Source organism: Pongo abelii, chromosome 17 (assembly GCF_028885655.2).
Source record: "Pongo abelii isolate AG06213 chromosome 17, NHGRI_mPonAbe1-v2.0_pri, whole genome shotgun sequence".
Lineage (NCBI taxonomy): Eukaryota > Metazoa > Chordata > Mammalia > Primates > Hominidae > Pongo > Pongo abelii.
Window position 1 is genome coordinate 77,097,513 of NC_072002.2, and position 25,107 is coordinate 77,122,619.

The following is a 25,107-nucleotide window of genomic DNA, read 5'->3' on the forward strand; positions in this document are numbered from 1 at the left end:
TACATGTTCGAGGTGATGCGTATCTCAATACCTTGATTCGATCATTACACATTGTATGCCTGTATCAAAATATCTCATGGTACCCCATAATATGTACAATTATTTATGTATCAATTCTAACAAGAAAAAAGATAGTGTTTCCTGTCCCTTACTTTAATTTCTTTACCCTGTCTTATAAAATTTCAAAAGATAAGACCTTCTCTAATGAAAAAGTAAAACTATAAAAACTATTCCCTCCAAATGGAAATGACTGATGTTTACCCTATAGTTTTCCAGGTAACAGATTCTACCACTCTAGAGTGCCTTACTGCTTGTTTGAGTCCAACATACAGGTCCTTAAATCTTCGATTTGCCACACAAAGGAAGAACATCATACATAAATCCAATTAGCAATGTAACTTAAAAAGACTAAAATTAGCTTCCACCTCCTTATGTTTCAGGAAGGAGAACATGGGCTGGATGAACACAAACTCCACATGTATCTTTCTGCCTTGCAGTCCTTGATCCCATCTCTCTTTGCATTAGTGCTACAGAATGCACCTTTCTCCAGCAAAGCCAAGCTTCATGGTGAAGTGCCACAGATAGAAGGTACTGAACTTAAATTCTGGAAGAAAAATGTAGAATATTAGCAGCCTAGCTTCCCAAAGAATTGTTTTTTATTAAAAGTCTAAAAATCACTTTATATGACAGCATAATTATTAAAATGTATTATGTGTGTAGAATCTCATGGTCATAAGATTATATGTATGGTAAACAATATGGCTTCATCTTTTATGGATAAGCCCCATTGTCTTATTTTTATAACATTTATACTTTCTTGTTGCTCTTAATCTATAGCCTTTTTATAGCCTTTCTGGGGAGGCTGAAATATTTCCTTCCATTAATAGATCTGAGTCAACAAAAGATTCTTTTAATAGTTACTAGTGCCAGTATATGAAGCTTGTCATTTCTGCTTTCCTTATATTTTCTTCCCCAACTTTTTAATCTTATTTTTAATAGAGGAAGGTAAATATAATTACTTTTTTCTACTATGTCCTTGATAGAAAGAAATATAAAAGCATCTGTGGCAGAATTTGTGTTTTTCCAAAGAAGAAATGTGACTTTCAGAAGTACATAAAATTGACAGGAGAGGCCAGTATTTTCTTATCTTACTCTCCGAGTAGCTAGTAAATGACCTTTGAAACTTGGCAGGCAATTGATAACCCTGTTGCACCTTAACGTCCAGGACAAATGCCTATAGACAAGCTATTGCTATGTATCAGGCACCTTTGCAGCCTTTTCAGAGTTGTGAAATTATCCATGTCTCTTACTGGTGTCTAATGGACAAAGAATTATAACATTGAGGACATCAACAGACACTTAATCTTTTTGAATTTCATTTTTCATGTAAACTGTAGGCTACCTATAATATTTGGAATATGATGCAGTGTGTCCAAAGATACATGAAGCCACATGATAAAAATAGTGTATACTATTTGGATGTCAGTTTTATTTGGAAAATTGAGAATGAATGGTGTGGAGTTAATTTAACGTTTTTAAATGATATTATTGAGGAGAATGAAAATTCAGACTTTAGATAAGACTTCATAAAGCTCTCCCAGCTGGCCACTTCAGGTTCTACCCCTTTACTCTTACTCATTTAGGCATTTTATCTGCCTAGGGATTTTCCTGTCTTTCTAATTCCCTTTTTCTTTTTAGCTTTCTGTATTCGTTTACTATGGCTGCCTTAACAAAGGACCACCAACTGAGTGGCTTAAACAACAGAAATTTATTATCTCACACTTCTGAATTTTGGAAGTCTGAGATCAAGATGTTGGCAGGGTAGGCTCCTTAGGAAAACTGCGAAGTAAAGGCTGTTCTGGGCTCTCCCCTGGCTTCTGGTGGTTTGCTGGCAATCTTTAGTGTTTCTTGGCTTTTAGATGCATCACCCCAAACTTTGCCTTTATCTTCATGTGGCACACTTTCTGTGTGCTTGTTTCTGTGTCCAGATTTCCCCTGTTTATAAGGACATCAGTTGTATTGGATAAGGGACTACTTCAGTATGATTTCATCTTGTCTAACTACATCTACAGCAACCCTATTTCCAAATAAGATCCCATTCTGAGATACTATAGGTTAGGACTTAAACGTAAAAATTTGGGCGGGGGGCAGTTCAACTCATAATACTTGTTATCATTCTTTCATTTATTTAACAAATGATTCTTAAATGTCATCTATTGCCAAGCATATGCTGGAGATTAGATAGAACAGTACCATCCTGAACATATTCCTTCTAATACTTATGGGATTCCTTCTAACATTTATGTGACCTTTTCTTGTGATTGTCCTTTATTTTTCATTCTTGTTGACTTAGTTTAACTTTCCGACTTTTAACAGTAGCTGTAAATGTTAATGTTACTATCCCTTCATTTAGGTTATAATGTATTTATTATAAATAAGGATTTATTATATCCTCATTTAGGGTATATCCATATGTCTATATGTCCATTTATATATACACACACATAAAATTTGGGTTATAATTTGTTATGAATGAAGATTTGTTTTCTCATAAAAATGGTAACCCACACAAATATTTTTAGTACCAATTTATTACACAACATGAACAAATATTTATGTCAGGCATTGTTTTAGACACTTAGGACACAATCATGAATAAAATAGGTAAAGATTTCTGCTCATAGAGCTTACATTCTGCTATGAGAATAAAATCTTTTGAGATTTGTTGGATTTGTTCTCATATCACAAGAATTTCTTGATTTTCCTAAAAAATGACTTAATTAGTGTATTTCAATTTTATATTTAAAATTTACAATAAGAAAGTAACTAAATGTGAGGAGAAAGGACCTTATTTTCCTTTCAACAGAATATCTAAGTTCCCAAAATGCCAATTTCCATATGATTTATTTTGCTTCTTTTATGTGTAGTGACTAGGTTTCCTCGGCCTATGTCGCCTCTTCAAGATGTGTCCACTATTATCGGAAGTCGTGAGCAATTGGCAGTGCTACTACAACTTTATGACTACCAGCTAGAACAGGAGGGTACAACAGGCTGGGAGAGTTTACTGTGGGTTGTCAATCAATTGTAAGTTACCACCTCCATATTAATTTGAATGGATGATAACTCTTATATTTAGCCTTGGCCCTGAGGACAAAATATAACAGAACTTTTAAAATGTAACTCGGCATCATTTTTGGTAAACACCTTTAGGACACAGAGGATTCACACCATTGGATATGTAATTTATCTGAGAAGAAGATGCTGCTGTATTTTATCCAAATGATCTATCTGCCATCTCGTTTGTCCAATCGTGGTGATGGATTTTAAACTACATCTAGACTTCTCATTTTTGAGGCTAAAATGATGCCATGTAAAGCCAAGCTCTTGTGTGAAGCATCAGATCCATAGATTTGAGTCACGTTAACTCTGTACTCCGAATTCTACCATTAAGATTTCATATATTTTCTGGCAAACAGTTAAAACTTACTTTTTTAAGTGTATACAGTATAATGTAATCTTACGACCTATTCAGAGGGTCCCAAACAATGCCTTTCCTTTCAAAGAACGAAATAGAAGAAGTTATTAGATTTGCATTGTTTCAGAAATTGGCAAGGCAACAGTAATTTATATGTATCCCCTGCCTATTTTTCTTTCCTTTCATATTCAGGTTGCCACAACTTATAGAAATAGTTGGCAAAATTAATGTTACTTCAACTGCCTGTGTCCATGAATTCTCCAGATTTTTCTGGCGCCTTTGCCGGACATTTGGCAAAATTTTTACAAACACTAAGGTAAAAACTTGTATTCCATGTTTTCTTATATGAAAAAGACATAGAAATGTAATGTGTTACACTGTAACAGAGTAAATAAAAGCATGAACCATTCTTTTATCTAATTTGCTTCTTTAATATCCTAGAATACTATGATAGTAAAAAAAAGTTCTAGTTGGTAATATTCTTATGTTTACTGATTTTTACAAGATGATTTAGCCAAAGCTTTGTTCATATCCAGACTTGGATATAAGCTTTACTCATTGTAGATATCCTCAAAGATTTTCAATATAGGAAGTGTCAGCTAGGGGACTCAACCACAATCCTTTGAATGTGCTGCTGGTACTTACTGTCTATCACAGGTTCAGGAAGCAGCTGTTTGCTCAGCATACTTTGGTAAAAACCTCAAGCGATTGTGGAACCACAGCAACTTATATATAAAACTTGCTGCAAAGATACCACCTCTTAGAATAGCATGGACACTGGAGATAAATTCTACATGTTTCAGTCATTACCAAAAGTATGATTTGTCACATTTGCCTATCCAAGTTATTTTGTAGTTTCAAATATTAACATTGGAATGTCATTAGATCCTAATTTATTCATTAATCCTATTAATCCATTTGTCTTCATAACATTTTGTTAAGCCAGTTCTTTAGAGAGCTAATAAAAAACATAAAAAGGTGTAGTTTCTATAATCAAATGTTAATAAACACATTTAAAAGGTAAGCATTTTAATTATTAAATTTAATTTAGTGTAGCTCTTTACTATTAAATCTATAGTTGAAACATTTAAAGTAAATAGTATGCTATAAGGAACTGGACAAAATTCAGAAGACTTGGGTTATGGTCCTATTATCTGTTGACTAATGTTTATGATCTTTACTATTTAAGTTAAATTATGTGGGCTTAGTCTTTTCATGTGTAAAATGAAGAATTTGCTTCAGTGTCTTTTACTTCTCTAAGTGCGATTCAGTATGTGAACCTTTTAACATTGGCCTTTCTCTCAGTTTAAGCTAAATATATAAGTTAATGTGCCTCACCTACAGAGAGGAGGGCAAAAACCAGACCTTGATGTTATTGTAGGAAAAACAAAATTAAAATTATTTTGTATTTTTCACTAGCATTCAGTTGTTAAACAAATATAATTTGATTTTCCTGTTATCAATATTGGCAAAAATTGTTTGATATCTCCAAAACAAGTAGCTATTTTTTTTTTTTAGAAAAGCAAGTAGGAATCTACTTATGTACTTAACAGTAAGTGGTTGTCTTCAGTGGCCTAAAATCTGTGATAACTTTAATAATAAAAAATTTAAGCAAACCTTTGTTCTAACTTAACATTTTGAAGTTAAACTCTGTATTTCATATTTCAATTTGAAAAGTTGTAATAAAAGATGAACATAAATATCACAGTATGAATATGTTACTTACTAAACACCTGAAGTGACTGGAATTTCCTTTTCATTTTTTAAAAATACAGGCAAATGCTTTTTTCGATAATTCTAACCATGTAATATCTACCTAAATAATCCTTCTATAACCAAGTTCAGTTTTAGAAAGCAGTAATTTCAACCACTTAAAATCATATTGGAAATTATTTTAATTTAATAAAAGAAACCAGAGGCCATTCACTTGTGGACTTGAGTTGATTTTTTCAAAAATTTATCCTTAAAGTTTTTATTTTCATTAATTTGACTCTTTTATCCTAAGCCTCATGATTAAGAATTATTACATTTCTGACCACTTGCTTAGTCATCTATAAAGCTAAATAAATAAATAAATAGTAGTAGCAACAGTAGTAAACATTTCATTTAATCAATTTGCCCATTGAACCTGAGACTTTTTGAATCTTCTCTTTGGGTTGCTTAGGTAAAACCTCAGTTCCAGGAGATTTTAAGACTATCTGAAGAAAACATTGGTGAGTTTGTTCATTATTACTTTTAAAAACAATTGCATTTCTTTATGCAGGAAAAATACTATATTCCCCATATATGTAAATTGTATAAATGAACTAGCAACTACAATTGAAAAGGAAAATTTATATTATGGAGTTCTTGGTTTTATAACCATGTCACATCTGATATCCTTCCCATTAGTGGCAGTGAGATTAATCCCTGTCAGTCTCATTGTAAATATATACCTTCATTGTAATCAAATTGATATAAGGCTGAGCTTTACAACCTGGGTACTCAACCTTTAGAGGTTTGAAGTAGTATATTCAAGAGACTGACAATTATAAAATAAGCTGCATCTAATTCCTAATTAGTTCTATAATACTTTTAAAAATTAAACATAGTAGAAAAGAATGGTATATAAGCATATATGTTTTCAAAATGAAACATGAGAGAAACTACAGGCTTGAATGGGTAGTTCCAGCTACTTCATTGATAGTTTTCACTCATCTACTTTAACAAGTCTAGTTATGGTACCATTGGCCTAAGGACTTGTTTATGTATGGATCTTGTGTCCCTATGTATTTTTCTAGTTTCTAGGAATAAACTGTGGAACATGTGTAGCACCCCCACCCCCATTTTTAACTTGGTTGATTTTGAATATATATATCTATATATATAGAATATATATATATTCTAGGTATATATGTGTGTGTGTGTGTGTGTGTGTGTATACATATATACATATATATATATATATATACCTTAGTGGTTTGAGTTGAATGGTCTAGAAAACACCATTTTTGGCAGTCCTCAGAAGTAGTCAGAGAATGAATAAATTAATTCTTTTAAGCCTGAAGACATTGAAGAGATTTGGGGTGTGGGGCGGGGGTGGACAAATAACTCCCAACGTTTATTTTTAATGTCTTTTTAAAGGATTGATTTTGTAATGCCTAAACTGTTGGTAATATATGTTTATTATTAATTCTTGTGATAAATTATTGAAGAAAAAAGGTAAATATTTTAAAAACTGACAGCTTTTGGATTTATTAGTTAGCCATGAATGTTTAGCTGTTGAAATAAATAGAAGTGATTATTAACCCCTGTATATAGTCCATATCTATGAATATACTTTAAGCTTATGTTCTAACATTAACATCAACACTCCCTCCCCAAAAAAGGTACTCTCACCAAGAGAATAAACAAACCTCAAATACTAATTAATGTGAAAATGGAACTTTTTTGCAAAATTTCTTCAGGGCAGTTAGTTAAATAAATCTTTTCAACTCAATTTCTTTAGGTAGTACCCTCAGAAAATAATTTAAAGCCATATAAAAAATAAGTATAGTAAAAAACTATTCTTGGGAATATAACAGCAAACTAAAGCACTAAAACAGTGCCTCATGTCAGTAAATAAGAGCTGTTGGTGCTGTGAATGATAATTGTCCTCTCACAACTTTTCTTTTGAAATTGTCCACAGAGGCTGTATAAGAAAATCTCTTATAAAGCAGTTACAGGGCACACAACTATGGTTTCATGCTTTCCCCTTTTTCTCTGCTTTACTTAGCATGATTCCTTCCCCCTCCATGAAAATAATCAGGGCTCTGTCTGGCTGAAAACCCTATTGAGGATGCAGGAGGGGCTCAGGAAATCAGGCTAGTACTGAAAACTACCTCATATCTAGAAATAGATCAAATAACATATATCTATATGCTTTTAGGTGAGTGCATTTACATTTTACTAAACTGCAAATTGAAAGCATAAAAATTTTGGACAACCTGCCTATAGGGACACTTAGAAGACTTTCAAGAAGAAAGTTCTGATTTCCAATTATGGAAATCAAGAGTATACCATCTCATTTGAGTTATTAAAGTTCTTTGCCATTTATCAGAAATGTTTATGCTAGTGGCTCTTCAGGAAACACTAAATTGTATTTTACAACCACCAATAAACATGTGTTTTCCAAAGTAATGATAATATTTACTTGTAACCTAGTAAACAGTTGTAATTTTAAATATAATCACATTATGATTTTTTTCTTTACACTTAAAATATACTTATTTTTTTTAATTATTTTAATAATTTTAGATTCCTCAGCAGGAAATGGGGTCCTCACTAAAGCTACAGTCCCCATTTATGCAACAGGAGTCCTTACGTGTTATATTCAGGTAAGGGAAAAATTCTTACTCTCTAGTAAAAGGCTTTCCATTTAGAAAAATGCCTAGTATTGTGTCTTCTTAATGTAAGTGACATTGCTACCAATAAAGAAAAACAATTTACTTATTTTATTCAATAAATAATTTATAATGGATAGCATATTTGAAGAATAAGGGCCTGAGTAAAACCTCAGTTGAACAAATAAATTTAGAGATTATGAGCTTTTTGATATTTTGTTAGAAGTGTTAGATTGTACTTACTTAGCAGAGTTTCTTTGTGTTCCATGATAAGTTTTTCATAAATAAATGATAAGCAGAACACATATGTTAGGTGAACTAAGCTACAAAGCACTGTAGAACACTATACCTTATCATCATTTTTAGCTAAGTACTTTTTAATAATGCAGGTTGAGTATCCCTTATCTCAAATGCTTAGGATGAAAGTGTTTTCAGATTTTGGATTTTTTTTTTCAGATAAAGGAGTATTTGCATATACATAATGAGATATCTTGGGAATGGGACCCAAGTCTAAACACAAAATGTGTTTCATATACACATTATACACATAGCCTGAAGGTAATTTTATACAATATTTTAAATAATTTTGTGCATGAAACAGTTTGTGTACATTGAATCATCAGAAAGCAAAGGAGCTGCTGTCTCAGCCACCTATGTGGACAATCTGGTTGGTTGGTATCCCGATCATCATTCCTGACTGCATTTATATGCTACCAATAAGCAATCATTTTCTTATACTTTTTCACATGTAAGTACTTAACAATAAGAAAATATGACATATCATCAATACAGCAAAAAAATAATGTGCTTAGGGTAACAAAGCACAGTAGCATCACCAGAATACCTGTATCAGCTGTTAAACAACAGCCACAGCAAATGAGGACAGGCTTTCACACACAGTATCAGTTTGGTACTCACAAAGTTTCAAATTTTAGAGCATTCTGGATTTTCAGATTAGGGATGCTTAACCTGTACTTTATTTTTCTTAATTGTTACTGCATAACAAACTACCCAAAACATAATGGTCTATTATAACTGTTTCATTTGCTCATGATTCTGCAATCTGGGCCTCACTCAGCTTTCTCCTCTTCTGCTGTTCTTGCTGGCGGTCACTTCTGTTGCTGCAGTAAGTGGGTTAGCTGAAGGGGTCTCTACGTAAGTCTCAGGACCTCTCTCTGTCTCCACATGGCTTCTGAAGCAGCAGAGCCAGACTTACCACATGGTGGCTAATGCCTCCCAAGAATGAAAAGGCAGAATCTGCTAGGCTAAGGCTTAGGCCTGGAATTAGCACAACATGGTTTCTACTGCAGTCCCTTGCTAAATAAGTCACAGGCGCAGCTCAGATTCAAGCAAAAGTAGGGAAGTAAGCCAGGGTGTGAACCAGGAGGTGTGGTTCAGTGGTGGCCACCAACGTAACAGGCTGCCACACTCTGCTTAACATTGTTTTAAGTAAATAACATATGATGTGTCTCAAAGCATAGTAGTAATTTTTAGGTATGAGGCAGTCCCACCAGTAAGGTGGAAATACTGACTGAGGATAAAGCACTTTTAGAAGTTAGAATGTAAGAATGAAGAAGGAACACCTTTTCCAATGGTTTCCTGAATTTTTACCCACTACTAACTTATTTATTTTTCTCTTTAAATTCGAAGTACAGCAATTCATATTTATTGTACTCTTCTTTCTTTTTTTTATTTTTATTATTATACTTTAAGTTCTAGGGTACATGTGCACAACGTTCAAGTTTGTTACATCGGTATACATGTGCCATGTTGGTTTGCTGCACCCATTAACTTGTCATTTATATTAGGTATTTCTCCTAATGCTGTTCCTCCCCCTCCCCCCACCCCACAACAGGCCTCGGGGTGTGATGTTCCCCTTCCTGTGTCCAAGTGTTCTCATTGTTCAATTCCCACCTATGAGTGAGACATGCGGTGTTTGGTTTTCTGTCCTTGTGATAGTTTGCTCAGAATGATGGTTTCCAGCTGCATAGTATTCCATGGTGTATATGTGCCACATTTTCTTAATCCAGTGTGTCATTGATGGACATTTGGGTTGGTTCCAAGTCTTTGCTATTGTGAATAGTGCCGCAATAAACATACGTGTGCATGTGTCTTTATAGTAGTATGATTTATAATCCTTTGGGTGTATACCCAGTAATGGGATCGTTGGGTCAAATGGTATTTCTAGTTCTAGATCCTTGAGGAATTGCCACACTGTCTTCCACAATGGTTGAACTAGCTTACAGTCCCACCAGCAGTGTAAAAGCGTTCCTATTTCTCCACATCCTCTCTAGCACCTGTTTTTTCCTGACTTTTTTAATGATTGCCATTCTAACTGGTGTGAGATGGTATCTCATTGTGGTTTTGATTTGCATTCTCTGATGACCAGTGATGATGAGCATTTTTCATGTGTCTGTTGACTGCATAAATGTCTTCTTTTGAGAAGTGTCTGTTCATATCCTTCACACACTTTTTGACGGGGTTGTTTTTTTTCTTGTAAATTTGTTTGAGTTCTTTGTAGATTCTGGATAATAGCACTTTATCAGATGAGTAGATTGCAAAAATTTTCTCCCATTCTGTAGGTTGCCTGTTCACTCTGATGGTAGTTTCTTTTGCTGTGCAGAAGCTTTTTAGTTTAATTAGATCCCATTTGTCTATTTTGGCTTTTGTTGTCACTGCTTTTGGTGTTTTAGTCATGAAGGCCTTGCCCATGCCTATGTCCTGAATGGTATTGCCTAGGTTTTCTTCTAGGGTTTTTATGGTTTTAGGTCTAACGTTTAAGGGTTTAATGTATCTTGACTTAATTTTGTATAAGGTGTAAGGAAGGGATCCAGTTTCCGCTTCCTACACATGGCTAGCCAGTTTTCCCAGCACCATTTATTAAATAGGGAATCCTTTCCCCATTTCTTGTTTTTGTCAGGTTTGTCAAAGATCAGATGGTTGTAGATGTGTGGTGTTATTTCTGAGGCCTCTGTTCTGTCCCATTGGTCTATGTATCTGTTTTGGTAGCAGTTATTATACTCTTCTTTCAAGACAAATTTGAATCATCCTATGGTATTAAAATACAGTTATACAGTATCACATATTACCTTGCAATAGAAGTTACAGCTCTGTTAAAGTGGCACAGTATCCTTTTAAATTTTTCTTTTCTATACTAGTTTCTAATACTACCCTGATATGGATACTTTTCTGTTTGTAAAAGATTTTAAGTCATGTATGTTAATAAGTTGTCTCTATTGTTCATAAATTTGTGGAGATCAAAGATATTAAGTCCTAACAGTGCCAGACACAACAGTTTGCCTACCATTCTCCTCTTTAACTTTGGAAAGTGTCCTTGTATAATGTGTGATGTCAGTATTTTATTCTCTCTCTTTTTCACCCTCTTGAAGTTTTGTTAATATTTTTATTTTGACCATAAATAACATTTTAAATCATAATAATTAAATGCCAAGAACAAGGTTTGGCTCATAGTAGGCCCTCAGAATGGATCTGTTGAATAAATGAATAAGGGGCATTTCTTTTGAGTCATTATGAAGTCTAAATATGTTATTCATATCTGTAAAGAGATAAGAACTTTTCAGCTTATTACAAAATAAATAGTATATTGAGGTAGCAATCACAGATTGCCAGTGTTTCTTATTTTAGGAAGCACATACCAGCAGTTAATGTTTATCTCACTAAACAAAAATTTTTGTTAGGGTAAATTGCATTAAACAAAAATTATCTTGAATCAAATATATAAGCAGTATTACTTGTTTTGAGATTCCAAAAATGATAAATAAGATTATAGTAAATTTTTAAAAATCGAAAAAATTCATACTTATTTAGAGGTCTTATTTTATAGCTCTTATTTCACATTTAGGTTTTTCTCAGATTTCCAGCTTGTTTTCCAAAGTTATGTCTATTTTATATTTGAAATAGTAGGCAACTAAAAATGGGTGAACTCACCATTCCAGCGTTGTCCTGATGCTGATTTGTCAGTTAAACTGCGTGTCCTAAAACTGTTACATTCATCCTTTTTTCATGTTAACCATTACTTTGTCAGTCCTTATCTCTACTTCATTCTAAACTAACCTGATTATGTAGCAAAAAAAAAAGGGTAGGTGGTAATCCAGGCTTCCTCATGGATCTATTGATACATTCAGAAGCTATTTACTGTTGACCTCCTGTGTCCCTAATGTCGACTTGACCTTATTATGTATTTATTTTCTGACAGACTATCAGATTCCCTTCCCATATACATTGAGGTTAATTTAACATACAACGTTATTTTTTTTTACTCTCTTAATTTAGCAGGTTTTCTTTTTCTAACATATTTTCTGATTATGAAAGTAATAATAGTTCATTGAAAAAAGTTTGAAAAACACAGATTATTTTTTAATCAAGGTGTGCATCTGTTTCTTAAAAGAACACAGTAGTCTATATTTTACCAAGCGTGCAGTTTTCACCACTAGGATATTGCAAAGATCATTCCTTAGAAATCAATTTTCTACTATTTTTTCTACAAGGGGGTAACTATTCTAGTAGTTTGTATTATATAGAGCCAAAATGTATGGGAACTAAAATTCGTAAGGTAAATTTTAATAAAAGATTATACCTTTTAATGTTCTAAATCAGGACCAACCATCCAAACTTTTACAGTGATGGAAATAATTTACAGCTGAGTTGTCCAATCAGATGGGCACTTGCCACGTGTGTCTATTAAGCCTTTGCACTGTACCCAGTTTGACTGAGGAACTGAATCTTTCACTTTACATAATTTCTTATTTAAATTTAAATATAAGTAGCCACATGTGGCTAGTGGCTACTACTATATTAGACCACAGGTCTAAATTAAAGTATCAGGATAGTCTGTCTTCATACCATTCTGATGATAGATATGCTTAATAAATATCTTTTAATTAAAATAGCTTCCAAATTTGGATATTTTCCCCTTATTTGGTAACATTTTCTAATTACAGATAGGTAAATATGGTATTTAGTTCTACTTGATTGTTTGGAAATTCAGTATCAGTATTTTTCCTCTGTAGGAAGAAGACCGAAAACTGTTAGTTGGATTCTTAGAAGACGTAATGACGCTGCTTTCATTATCTCATGCTCCTCTTGATAGCCTGAAGGCTTCTTTTGTGGAATTGGGGTAAGAAATAACAGCTTATAGTTTGCTAAAAGGCATATAAAGTTTTTAGATTGGATTTATAGAGTACATATTTTAAGTCTAAAAGAGTTGACATGCACACCAATTCTCTTGGTTTTGAAACTTAAGGGTTTTTTTGTGTATTTTAGTTTGTTTCTTGGTTTTGCTTATTTGTTCATTCTTAATATTTTATAATCAATACATTGTAATTTAAAAAGTAGGGGAAAGAGTGCAGACATATGTTTTCTTTGAAGCAGTTGGAGAAATAAAATCAAGTACAGATTTGAAGAAAATTTAGTTTCCCACAACTGAAAAAGGAGCCCCAAGTGAAAGCCAGCTTCTTTGGCTCCTATTTTCACTCTGTTTAATTTGCTTAGTGCTGCTCATCATCACATCATCTGGCTGCTAAAATAATTTTATCTCAGTCTTTACTGAAAACACACTCATGCATTTGTTAATAATACCACCTTTCATTTGCATAGGCTTCACAGCCAACATACCCTTCCATATAGATGGTTTGAGTTGATTTTATTTGATTCTACAACAACCATGTGACATACATAGGACATGTACTGCTTCCCCAATTTTTATAGATGCAGAAACCAAGACCCACAGAAGTTGTAACTTACCCACTTGACTCTTAGTCCAGTGGTCTTTCCTTTTTCCTCATGGAGAAATTTGTTTCTTCATAATTTTAACTTGCATGCTATTAAAAAGAGTGGAATTATCTGTCACAATTGTGAATTCTTAGAGAAGTTACAAGTGTGATTTCTGAATATGCTAAAAGATTTTGGTTGTATAAGGAAGGTGACATCTTTTTTAGAGAATCTTAGTTGTTTGTTTATATGTTTTTTGAGACGGAGTCTCACTCTGTCATCAGGCTGGAGTGCAGTGGTGCGATCTCAGCTCACTGCAACCTCTGCCTCCTGCGTTCAAGCAATTCTCCTTCCTCAGCCTCCTGAGTAGCTGGGACTACAGGTGCGCACCACCATGCCCAGCTAATTTTTGTATTTTTAGTAGAGACAGGGTTTCACAATGTTGGCCAGGGTGGTCTCGATCTCTTGACTTCATGATCTGCCCACCTTATCCTCTCAAAGTGCTGGGATTACAGGCGTGAGCCACTGCGCCTAGCCAAGAATCTTAGTTGTAACCTATCTAACCAAACAAAGTAATTCCATATGTTCTGCAAATATTGTTATCATTAGTATTCCTTATAAATATCGTGTTTTTCAGTACACCAGTAAGGGACTGTGACTCTCAATTTTAACACTGTTTCTTTTTTTTCTTCTAGTGCAAACCCAGCCTACCATGAGTTACTATTAACTGTTTTGTGGTATGGTGTTGTCCATACTTCAGCACTCGTGAGGTGTACTGCTGCTAGAATGTTTGAGGTATGTCAACACATGCTTCTGTTAGTTTCAATTATAATGATTTTTTTTTTGAGAAGAAGAAGGGAATTTTTTTTAATAAAAAAAGGCTTTGCATATCATGTTATGTTGATATATATTTTATGGCTTTGAACAGTGTCTAGTTGTGTACTGTGTGATGGGGCAGAAATTTAGCTTTAACATATTTAAAAATGTTTTCTCTCCTTACTGGTTCCTTGAATGTTATTCAATTATCACTTTTATTTCTCAAACTATCTTTTAAATCTTATTTTAATTTCTAACTTACATAACTCTTTCTGACTATACTTTTCGATTTACTGAGGTAAATGACTACTAAAATAAACTGAAACAACATAGGATATCTTTCAAGTTGTAAAATATAGTTAAATTTATCAGTAGCATTAGAAAATCAATTATTGCGATTATGGAAATGTTTATTTTATTGGTTACTCCTACTTCACTATTCCCTAACATTTCATATGTAGAATAACATCCCAATACATTAACTGCCCATAGAGTTGTAAAAGAGAGGAGACCAGATAATTTACCTAAATTGTATTAAATTGCTACCTACCCAAGTTAAGTATGAAATTGAAATAACTATCTTTTGTACCCATCATATAGCAAATTATGTCATAGCCCTAGTATGTGTGTAGGCGGGGAGCAGTGAGGTTGAGGTTTAGAACTTTATTTGAGCACTAAAATTCGTTTACTGTTTCTTATTGATTTCCAGTCTTGCAATAAATCTAGGCTGCCTTGGTTCAGTTTCCATCTCTGCTACCTAGTGACTTTGTAAATTACTTGGACAAGGTTGTGCCTCTCTGAACCTTAGTTTCCTCGTGTACAAAAGAAAGTTGATAACAAAAAGTATCTGTCTCAAAGTATCAGTCTCAAAGGATTTTTGTTAATAATAAACTAATTAATGCTTGTAAAGCCCTTAAAACAGTCTCTGGAACATAATAAGTGCTTATATGTTTACTGTCATTATCATTTTTTTCATCCATGCTATTACTTCACAAAATATATGATAGTGATAGGGAACATATACTTATCCAAACTAAAATTGCCCCAATATTCATGTGTTTCTTAAAATACCTAAACATTTATTTCTATAAAAAGAATTGGGTAATTCAAATCTTGCCAAATATCAGAATTTCTCCACAATTTAAGATAAATTGCAATTGGAGATGGGGTACTGATATATTTAAAATGTATGCTTTCTAAAATTTTCAAATACGTAAATTAGATTTGTGAATTCAAGAAAATTCCATTGTTATCAGGAAGTTGAAAATTCTCCATCCATGTTATTCCCTCAGTTATCATACAGAAGCAACTTTTAAAAAGCCGTAATCAGGTTTTTTGTGAAGATGAATGCCGAAGTCACTATTTGGTTTTATGTCTAGTACAAGTTCCTTCTGGATATAAATCGTTTTGATTATTCAATATACTGAAAAGGGGGCATTACCATGAAAGAAAAGTCATTCATCAGTCTCTCCTCTCCCCAAAAAGAAAAAAGTATCTTTTTAAATGAAGAGCTATTTCTGTAATATACTCTCTTCCTATGATTTTATTCTAAGCTCATAAAAGCTATTTCTTTTTCTTAAATCTTTTGTCTCTAAAATGTGAGTGTGCACTGGTGAATCACACCATATAAATGAAAATAAGTAAATAAAAGGAATCCTCCCTTTTCATTAGTTTTGAGGTTTTTTGCTTGTTTTGTTTGGTTTTCTGCCTTCTTATATGTGGCTTATGTCTGGTTTTGGTTTCTCTGTTTGCTGTCAGTGCTGGTCTGGAAACTATATCTATCTATGCTTAAGCAGTTTTCAGTGTCCTCAGGTTGTTGATGAACTTCTGGATCTTGTTTGAGAGACTATTTCAATGTTTTTCAAATTCATTAATGATACATTTCAATGAGCATGTCAGAAAAAGTTATCAGTAAGAGAAATTAAAGTTCCTTTTTTGTCAGTGGTTCTTATTTGAACAAAATTGTATTAAAAGAATAATGGGTCATAAGATTTATTTTGATACCAGTGCTTTATAATTTAGAATTATGCCTGCTTACCCTAAAAAAGTTAATTCAAAATAAAAACATAAAAAAAACATTCTTTTTTTAAAAGGTAAGACCAGAAAGAAAAGAAAATGAGAAATGAGAAGAAAATGAGAAATGCATATACCAGGAACCTAATAGGATATGGTCACTGAAATTCACTAATAAATTTAGGTTAATTTTTAGACAGCAGGACAAAAAGAGGGAACCCAATCAATCATATTATTCCCATTGTTAAATATGGGAATATAAATTACTTTTTGAAGTAGCAAATTAATAAAATTATTTTATAAGAGGAACTTATCATGTGTTATAATAAATTTCCCAAAAGATGCAGAAAAGAACTTCATATATATTTTAATCATAAGGAAATTGAGCATGTAACATTAGAACACAACTCAAAGAGGTCATGGATTTTAAGTCAGATGGGATAGAGTTCCTTTGCAGGCCCTGCAACTTAGACTTGGACAAGTTACTTCCCTAAGCCTCAGTTTCTTCATCTGTTAAAATATTGATGATATTTGTACTTACCCCATCAAGTGAAAAGATCAAATGATATATTGTGTTAAAGTGTATAACAATTGATAGCTCTTAAATGTACTTTGTGATTTTCTGGTTTAATAAGGAAATTGAACTTAAAAACCCTATACCAATGAAAAATTAATTTGTCCCCTACATTACCTCTTTTTTAATGCTTTTGACAGACTCAGGATAGCAGAAATTTCAAGATGCTGATTCAAATCTAAGCAATCTTACTTATAAAATGATACAGAGAAGAAAGTTTTATTTAACAATATTTGAACTTCCTTGTCCTATTTATTTCTATCCAATATCTGTAATGTTTAAGATATTAAAAGTTCTTTGTCATTTTATTCCTGGTTAATTATCTGTTTTTTTATACAAATTATTTCAGAATATTGAAGTAGATTCTAAAATGAATCAATTGGTAAATGGTCAAAAATCATTGCAAAATTAAGAATCTTCACATAAAGTGAGTTTCTTTCTCTGATGTGTTATATAGGAGGAATACCTTCACATATGCACACAATGGTAGATTTTTGTTCCAAAAAATTCTGTGACATCTTTGATCTTCTGTGAGGACTAAGTACTAGTTACTAGGTAAACAGATTGCTGAGCATTTAGGATTAATATGTGCTTACATTCTGAAATTCAGAAGGGGATTGCCCTTCTCGGATGAACTCATAAAATTCAGTAGTATTTATCAAACAAAATGTGTACGGCTCAGTATTGTTCTCTTGTATTGCATTTTAGCATTGGTTGCTAAATGAATTGTTTTGTGATTAGATTATAGAGATCTAGTTCTACTCATCTTTTTTATTTTAAATTTTATTTGAATTTATAAGAAATCTAAAACAAAGACCTATTTAGATATTAACTAAAGTTTTTTAAATTAGATCATTTCTTCCAAACATATTACAAATCATATATTCTTGCAGTAATCAAAATAATTAAACTCTCATTTCTTGAATGCCTGTTTGTCAGGCACAGTATTTAGGTATGTTATTTGCAAATTCATAGCACAGCGGCCCTTTGAGGTAGATAATAATATCACCATTTTCAGATGAGAAAACTTGCGTTTCAAGAGATTATGGAAAATACTATATATCTAAGACCACATGGCTTGTATGTGGAGAACTGGCGTCTGAACCCAGATCTGATTCCCAAGTGCAATACTTTCCAGTAGGCAGCCTTATATCTCTGTACCTCAAAAGAGAAAGCTATATTATTTTAAAAGGTTAGGAATTTTCCCATATGGGTTTAAAATACACTTGCTATAGCACAATAATAAGTAGTTTAGTGGTGGCTGCTACTCATGTGAGTTTGGTTTAAAAACAGCGCAGTTTGTACCCTGTTGGTCATAATAAAAGCATACCACCCTTACTTTGAGAATTTTAACCATAGAGCACAATATGTGTCAAAGAAGCTAAAAAAGTATTCTTTTCAGTTGCATTTTGATGGACATTGAAATTGCTTAGACTCTTTGACCAAAAGTACAAACTGCTGTTGAACTGGTGACAAAATCTGTTTTCATGGACGCTAGGCTACTTAAGCTTTATTTTCCTCCTAAGCATTCTCTGCCTTTGTAAAGCACTCTAGAAGCAGTATTTGCTTAGCTTCTAATTTTGGTTTTGCTTTTGTGTTTTCTCTCTTTCTCTTGGTTGTTCCTTCCTTCTTCCCGTGGCGCACTGTGTTTGCTCTTTCCGTGCATCACCTGTGAATACCCCCTGTGCTGACCAATCAGCTGTTGGTGAAGGGGGTGAATGAAACTCTGGTAGCTCAGAGGGTTGTTCCTGCTCTCATTACTCTCTCCAGTGACCCTGAAATGTAAGTGTCATCCCTGCCTTTTATATTCAGCATCCCTTTCAAAATGCGCCTGTCAAGAAATAACCATCAGCTCTTAAATTTATTGAAGAATCTCTTTAAATTAATAATATTGGATTATGCTTATTTGATTTTAAACTTTATCGTATTATTCTTTATATATCATGGTTCTTTTTAAATCAACCCTCACCATAAGTGTAATTTGGAGGCCATGTATTGAAAAAATATATTAGTAATATTGGTGCTCAATAAATACTTCCAGAACCTAAAATATGCTGATGGACTGTTTCTTTCAAGCCAAGAAGGGATGCTCTCCTAATCTCACTAACAGGTTGTTACCAGTAAGTGTAGTAGCATGAACCAATGGCCTAACATTTTAATGTCTCGTGTGGATGACTAAACCAAGAAAGGCCAATGAGTCTGCCTGCCCATCCTCAGTCACAGCTAACCCAGTTCTTATTCCAGTTTACCAAACCATTTTTTATTGCATGTTGACTGGTTTACAGCTGACTCTTCGAGGCATGAGTGAAGCGTTAGTTGACAAGCGGGTTGCTCCGGCCCTTGTTACCTTGTCCAGTGATCCTGAATTGTGAGTTTCACAGACTGCGACCTTAAGTTATCCTGTCTGTCTTTTTGAGCATTCTTCTTGGTCTGCTTTTTTTAAATTTATTTAATTTGTCATTGCTAGAAACTAATACAGTATATTTACCTTGTACTTACTTTAATATACATTTTAATAATACTCGTTGTTCATCTCAAAGCTTCAGTTTCTTTCTGTTTTAATTCTAACAGCTCTGTCAGGATTGCCACAATTCCAGCCTTTGGCACTATTATGGAAACAGTAATTCAAAGAGAGGTAGGAATAATTGAAATTTATTTTTGTCTGTGTAATATTGATGTGATCATGATGCAAGTATCTGGTGGTAGGCTGCAGGGAGCATCTTACCTTTCATTTTGTGCCCTAGTTTGTTATAGGCCAGAGGAGGATCTCACTGTGTGAAAACATGGCAGCCTAACCAAGGTATATTTCCATATCCTAAGGAAATCTCTAGTCTTTCCTCTCAGTCAGAACATTAAGTATAGGCCAAGCTTTCAGGGATGTCCAAGGGAGAGAATATAGTCACGGGTTCTTAGTTTCTCTTTCTGATTGGGCCAGTAAAGCCCCTTCCTCTTCCCTCTTTTCTACTTATCACTAGAGACAGAAACTAAAAACCCCGGCTTCAGGCTGCTAAAAGCCTTAAACAAAACAAAACAGAACAACAACAAAATAAGGTGTATTGGACAAGCTTGCTAGATGTTCTATTGTAAGCTGAGCTGGATATTGCAGTTTTGAATAATCCTTCAAATCAGGTCTAGTTCCAAAGCCTTCTATTATCCAGTAGGCTTCTGGCCAATCTACATAAATTCTTGATTGCCAGTGTTGCACAGATTTGAAGACTGTTTTCCCAGATAACATTAGGAACACAAATGTATCTCAGTTATAAATGAAGGCAAGAGTGCATTTGTATTCTGATAACTGTGTCATTGATATGAAACTGTAAAAGTCGGTTGGTAGACTGGTATCCTCTTGTTGCAGAGTAGATCTCTGGGCAGACCCTCTGTCATGCCTGTTTCAGGAGACCACCAAGGTCTTCCTTCTTAAACGTGTATTTTGATTCTGAAACTGATTTCTATTTGCAACACTAACTATAAGACACTTCTCAAAATTGGTATCAGATTTTTATTTCTTTGTTATTATATTGGATATGTCCTTATACAAATGAAAAAACCCTGTAGATTAGAACATAAATTATTTGTGGACATATTACCCAAAAGAAAAAAGTTTTAATAAAACTCCTTTGTCATATAGATTTTTTATAACAAAAACTGAAGTTTTGTTAGTTACAGAAAGAATGTTTTCCATTTTTTCACTTATCTATTTCACTGGTGAAGCCACAGAGGAAAAGCACATCATTCTGCAAAGCTTGCAGTCTTGGCAGAATTTCAACATGTTCTCAAATCCTAAAATAAAAATGTCTTTTAGGGAAATGTGAGTAAGATGTAAGTCATTAATGACTCATTGCTTTCAGAAGGTGAATAATTGGGTAACTTACAGTGTGATTTGTTTTAAGAATTATAATTTAGATACAAAATAATCATAAACTTACCTACTTTTCCCTAAATACAGTGGGATTTTTTTCTTTTGTTGTTATAATTTGTTTAGGAATATTTGTATTTTTAATTAAGAATTTATAAGCGTAAGCAAAAGTAGGAAACCTTCTCTGAGCCAAAAGATTTAATAACTATTTATTTAATTCCAAATTTCTACTGCCATTGGACTATAGGTTGCTTTAATCCACTGCTGTAAGTCATGTTTAATGTGTGTCTTTCACTTTAACAACACTACTCAGTTTTCAATATTCTATAAAATGACTGTACAATATCCAATTTTAAGTTGCTGGAAAGAGTGAAAATGCAGTTGGCTTCTTTCCTGGAAGATCCTCAGTATCAAGACCAACATTCTTTGCATACAGAGATCATAAAAACATTTGGTAGAGTTGGCCCTAACGCAGAACCCAGGTTCCGAGATGAGTGTAAGTTGCATTTTTCTACCTTTTTCATGAATTGTAATGTAAGATCAAAGCTAGACACTCCTCTGAGGCCTTGTCATATATTAAAATTTTGGTGCATTTGTCACGCGTTAAAGCCTTGTGTACTGAAAGCCTTGTGTACTTTTGTGTACTGAAAGCTGAACATGAAACAAGTTAGTTATTGTGAATTAATCAGTATTGACATTAGTGGATGGTTTTGTTCTATTTTGTTTTGAGACAGAGTCTCGCTCTGTCACCCAGGCTGGAGTGCAATGGCATGATCTCACCTCACTGCAACCTCTGCCTCCTGGGTACAAGTGATTCTCCTGCCTCAGCCTCCCGAGTAGTTGGGATTACAGGTGCCCACCACCACGCCCGGCTAATTTTTGTATTTTTAGTAGTGACGAGGTTTTGCCATGTTGGTCAGGCTGGTCTCGAACTCCTGACCTCAGGTGATCTGCCTGCCTCGGCCTCCCAGAGTGTTGTGATTACAGGCGTGAGCCACCGCGCCCGCCCTAGTGGATGGTCTTATACTGTATACTGATTGCTGTAAGACATATGAAGAGTAACTCAAACTTAATTTCAAGTTATTTTAGAAATATTTCTTAATAACTGCTAATTGCTAAATACTGTGCTGCCTTAGAGTTTATTTTTTATTTTTAAGGAAATTTTTGGTGTTTCTAGACATGTTCGTATGAAAAATAGACATTTCTTCCACTTAGCATGCTATTCAGCATGATACATAACTTTGTTTTAATTCATAGCTTGTTGATCTGCTACATGATCTTCCACAATTATCTGCCTTTTTTCTCTAGATTTTACAGAGTCTCTTTTACTGTGGGCCTCAACATTTACGGCCACAATTTCTTTGGATAGCATCAAAGCATTAAGAAATTATTACTCCAAAAGCATATCAGTTATCATAGCTCTTTTATTTTTAGCAATTTGACATGCTGTAGAGAGGGCCACAAGTTGGGTCACTTAAATCAGTTTAGTTTCTAGTACATTATTTTATTCTCCGGCAGACTGTTACATATCCAGGCTGGCATATGACTTTTTAAGATAAGAGTCATCAACAAAAAATACTAAGTCAGGATTTGGACTACAGTGTCCAAAAAATCGGTTGAAGGCATGCACACTGATCAAGCTATAGAAACACAGTCATGACATTTTTTTTCACTGGGTAAGTGTCTTTATAATTAGCCAACTAACAGAAGAAAGCTGATATTTTAGTTAGCACTAGGGGTAGTTCCACATGTTGCAGTGTCAAATTTACAGGTGATTCTAGGTAGGAACTCTGAAGGTGCTTTGACTTTTCGAGGCTGTAGTTGCTCTGAGGCAAGGAGACTAACTTTTGGCTGCTGGATTAAAGGATAGGCTCAACAGGCAGTGGGTCTTTGGTGTGTGCCATGTTGTCAAGTTAAATGGGTATTTGATATGTTGTCATGTTAAACGGGTCTTTGGTGTGTGCAATGTTGTTGCATTAAATGGGTCCTTGCTGTGTGCCGTGTCGTATAGTTAAAACTTTTCTAGAGCATGATCTGACTTTTCTATGTACATTCAAAAGAAAGACTCATGATAACCTGGGAAGAATCCATCTGGATTCTTATAGGATCTGCTCCAATTATTTTGTTGATTCTTCAGAATCTTTTTTTCAGTAATTCTGGGACTATAGTTATTTTTCAAATTAAACATAGTGTCAATATCTTAATTTCTCTTTCTAGAATGTTCAAGAATATCTAAAAATAACCCTTCCATTTTATTTGACAGTTTTTATTGTAGAGTAGATACCTACCTATCAAATTCATAGGAGTTGTACAAGAGGAAAAAACGAATTTTCTTCTCATAATGGCCCCCAAATAACAATTAAAGGTTGTTTTGGGAACAGATTGAGGTGAGAAATTCCCACTGCTTGAATAGTTCTAGTAAACCATTATCCTTGAAGCCTCCTGCAACTTACTGTGTACCTACAAGTATGTCTTATACAGTCTTCTTTCACATTTTGGTACAACCAGATTCTTTTTTAAGATAAAAATTAGCCTTTTTTTCCATTTTGTACTTACTTCCCAGTCAAGTGGCTTCTCTTTTGCTTTAGAACTTACCCTGAGGAATTTAGTACTCTATATTAATAAGATAAATATTGAAGTAGAACCTGTATGAAGACTGCTATAGTGTTATTCCTAAGTATTTATAGACAATTGGCTTTGGGAGTTTGGAGGATGGACAGAGAATTTCTGGGTGGTAACGTCTCCCTTGGAGTGGCATTTTGGGTATTTAGGTATTTGCCCCTCTATTTCTTGGCTAATAGAGGACATTAGTTCTTTCAGTGGCCCTTGTTCTTTCGCAATTATTGATTATCACAGGACCTTTGGTCTTGTTTTTATTTTTAGGAACCAGTTGTTTTATCTGGAACACCGTAGAGTTGTTTTTTGTTTTCAGCTATTTTATTTAGTAAGGCTCTCTGAAAATGTTCAGTCATACATTGGAGATTTTCTGAAGTGGCAATTTTCCATTTCTGATTTTTTCCCCTAAGTTTCTTGTTTGAGGTCTGGGCCCATTTATTCAAACAAACAAACAAACAAACAAAAACAGGACAAGGTTCCCTTTATGACTATTGGATCTACCCCAGAATATTTTTTGAACATTTTCTGAAATACAGTTTTTTGTTTGTTTGTTTGTTTGTTTGTTGTTTTTGAGGCAGAATCTCTCTCTGTCACCCAGGCTGGAGTGCAGTGGCGCCATCTTGGCTCACTGCAACCTGCGTCTCCCTGGTTCAAGTGATTCTCCTGCCTCAGCCTCCCGAGTAGCTGAGATTACAGGCACGCACCACCACATCCGGCTAATTTTTTGTGAAATACGGTTTTATAAAATCTCCTATTATCCTTTTTTCATTTACAATTTTAAATCTTTGTTCAATCTGCCATAAAGAAAAAGGCTTCTGCAGTGACCTTATGTTATGTATTTCCTCTTTTTCTTTCCCACTGAAGGTCAGTTTTAGAATTAGCCTGTCTAAGTCAGGCATGGTGCCATGTGTCTGTAGTCCCAGCTACTCAGGAAGCTGAGGTGGGAGGATCACTTGAGGCCAGGAGTTCAACACCAGCCTGAGCAACATAGCAAGACCAAGTCCCTACAAAAGATTTTTAAAAATTAGCTAGGCATGGTGGCACGTATCTGTAGTCCATCAACTCAGGAGGCCAAGGCAGGAAGATCACTTGAGTCCAAGTATTCGAGGCTGTGGTGCACTATGATTGCACCTGTGAATAGTCATTGCATTCCAGCCCAAGCAACAAAGAAAGACCCCATCTCTTAATAAAAAAGAAAGAATGATATCCATCTGGGTTATTATTAAATCATCTCCTGGTCCTTCATCTCCTACTGCTTTTAACCATCTGTCTACATCTGAGGGGTTAACAGTTAAGTGAATTAATTAATACATATGTGGTAGCCCAGGACAATATGTGTGTAGTGAAATCTGAATTCTATAGTAAAGTTCTGTCTGTCTTCCTGAGAATTAGGAAGATCTTTAATTAGAGCCTTTAACTTCCTTGAGACTACAGTTTAAATGAACTTCTATAGATTTCTTCTAGTCAAGCAATTTTAAGGGGATATTATGCAGTGTGATTGTTGTGTTTCTGAGAAAAACCTTGTAAAAAGGTCAGAGACTCAGGAGAAGATGGAATAAAGGAACCATATATGAATAGATAAAGTGCAAGAATGATAAGTTTCTAAATGTTTGGGCAGAAATGAACTAGTGAGTCTTTGAGAGAAACTTAGAGTCACTATTTTGTT

The 25,107-nt window shown here is 34.0% G+C and overlaps 1 protein-coding gene across 5 annotated transcripts in view; it reads left to right on the top strand.

Moving 5' to 3' along the window:
* RELCH (RAB11 binding and LisH domain, coiled-coil and HEAT repeat containing) overlaps window positions 1-25,107 on the top strand; it is a 120,227-nt gene that overhangs the window by 74,261 nt on the left and 20,859 nt on the right. For 2 of the 5 annotated variants that reach the window (XM_009252431.4, XM_054538040.2), the window contains exons 16-25: window positions 441-588; window positions 2,928-3,084; window positions 3,668-3,791; window positions 5,640-5,688; window positions 7,751-7,830; window positions 12,867-12,973; window positions 14,262-14,361; window positions 18,669-18,751; window positions 19,541-19,604; window positions 21,183-21,321. In XM_009252431.4, coding sequence (XP_009250706.2) covers window positions 441-588; window positions 2,928-3,084; window positions 3,668-3,791; window positions 5,640-5,688; window positions 7,751-7,830; window positions 12,867-12,973; window positions 14,262-14,361; window positions 18,669-18,751; window positions 19,541-19,604; window positions 21,183-21,321 — 1,051 coding nt within the window. Of the gene's footprint in view, window positions 1-440; window positions 589-2,927; window positions 3,085-3,667; window positions 3,792-5,639; window positions 5,689-7,750; window positions 7,831-8,292; window positions 8,395-12,866; window positions 12,974-14,261; window positions 14,362-18,668; window positions 18,752-19,254; window positions 19,338-19,540; window positions 19,605-21,182; window positions 21,322-25,107 lie in introns of those variants that run through there. The other 3 variants (XM_054538042.2, XM_009252433.4, XM_054538041.2) reach the window with 3 other exon arrangements.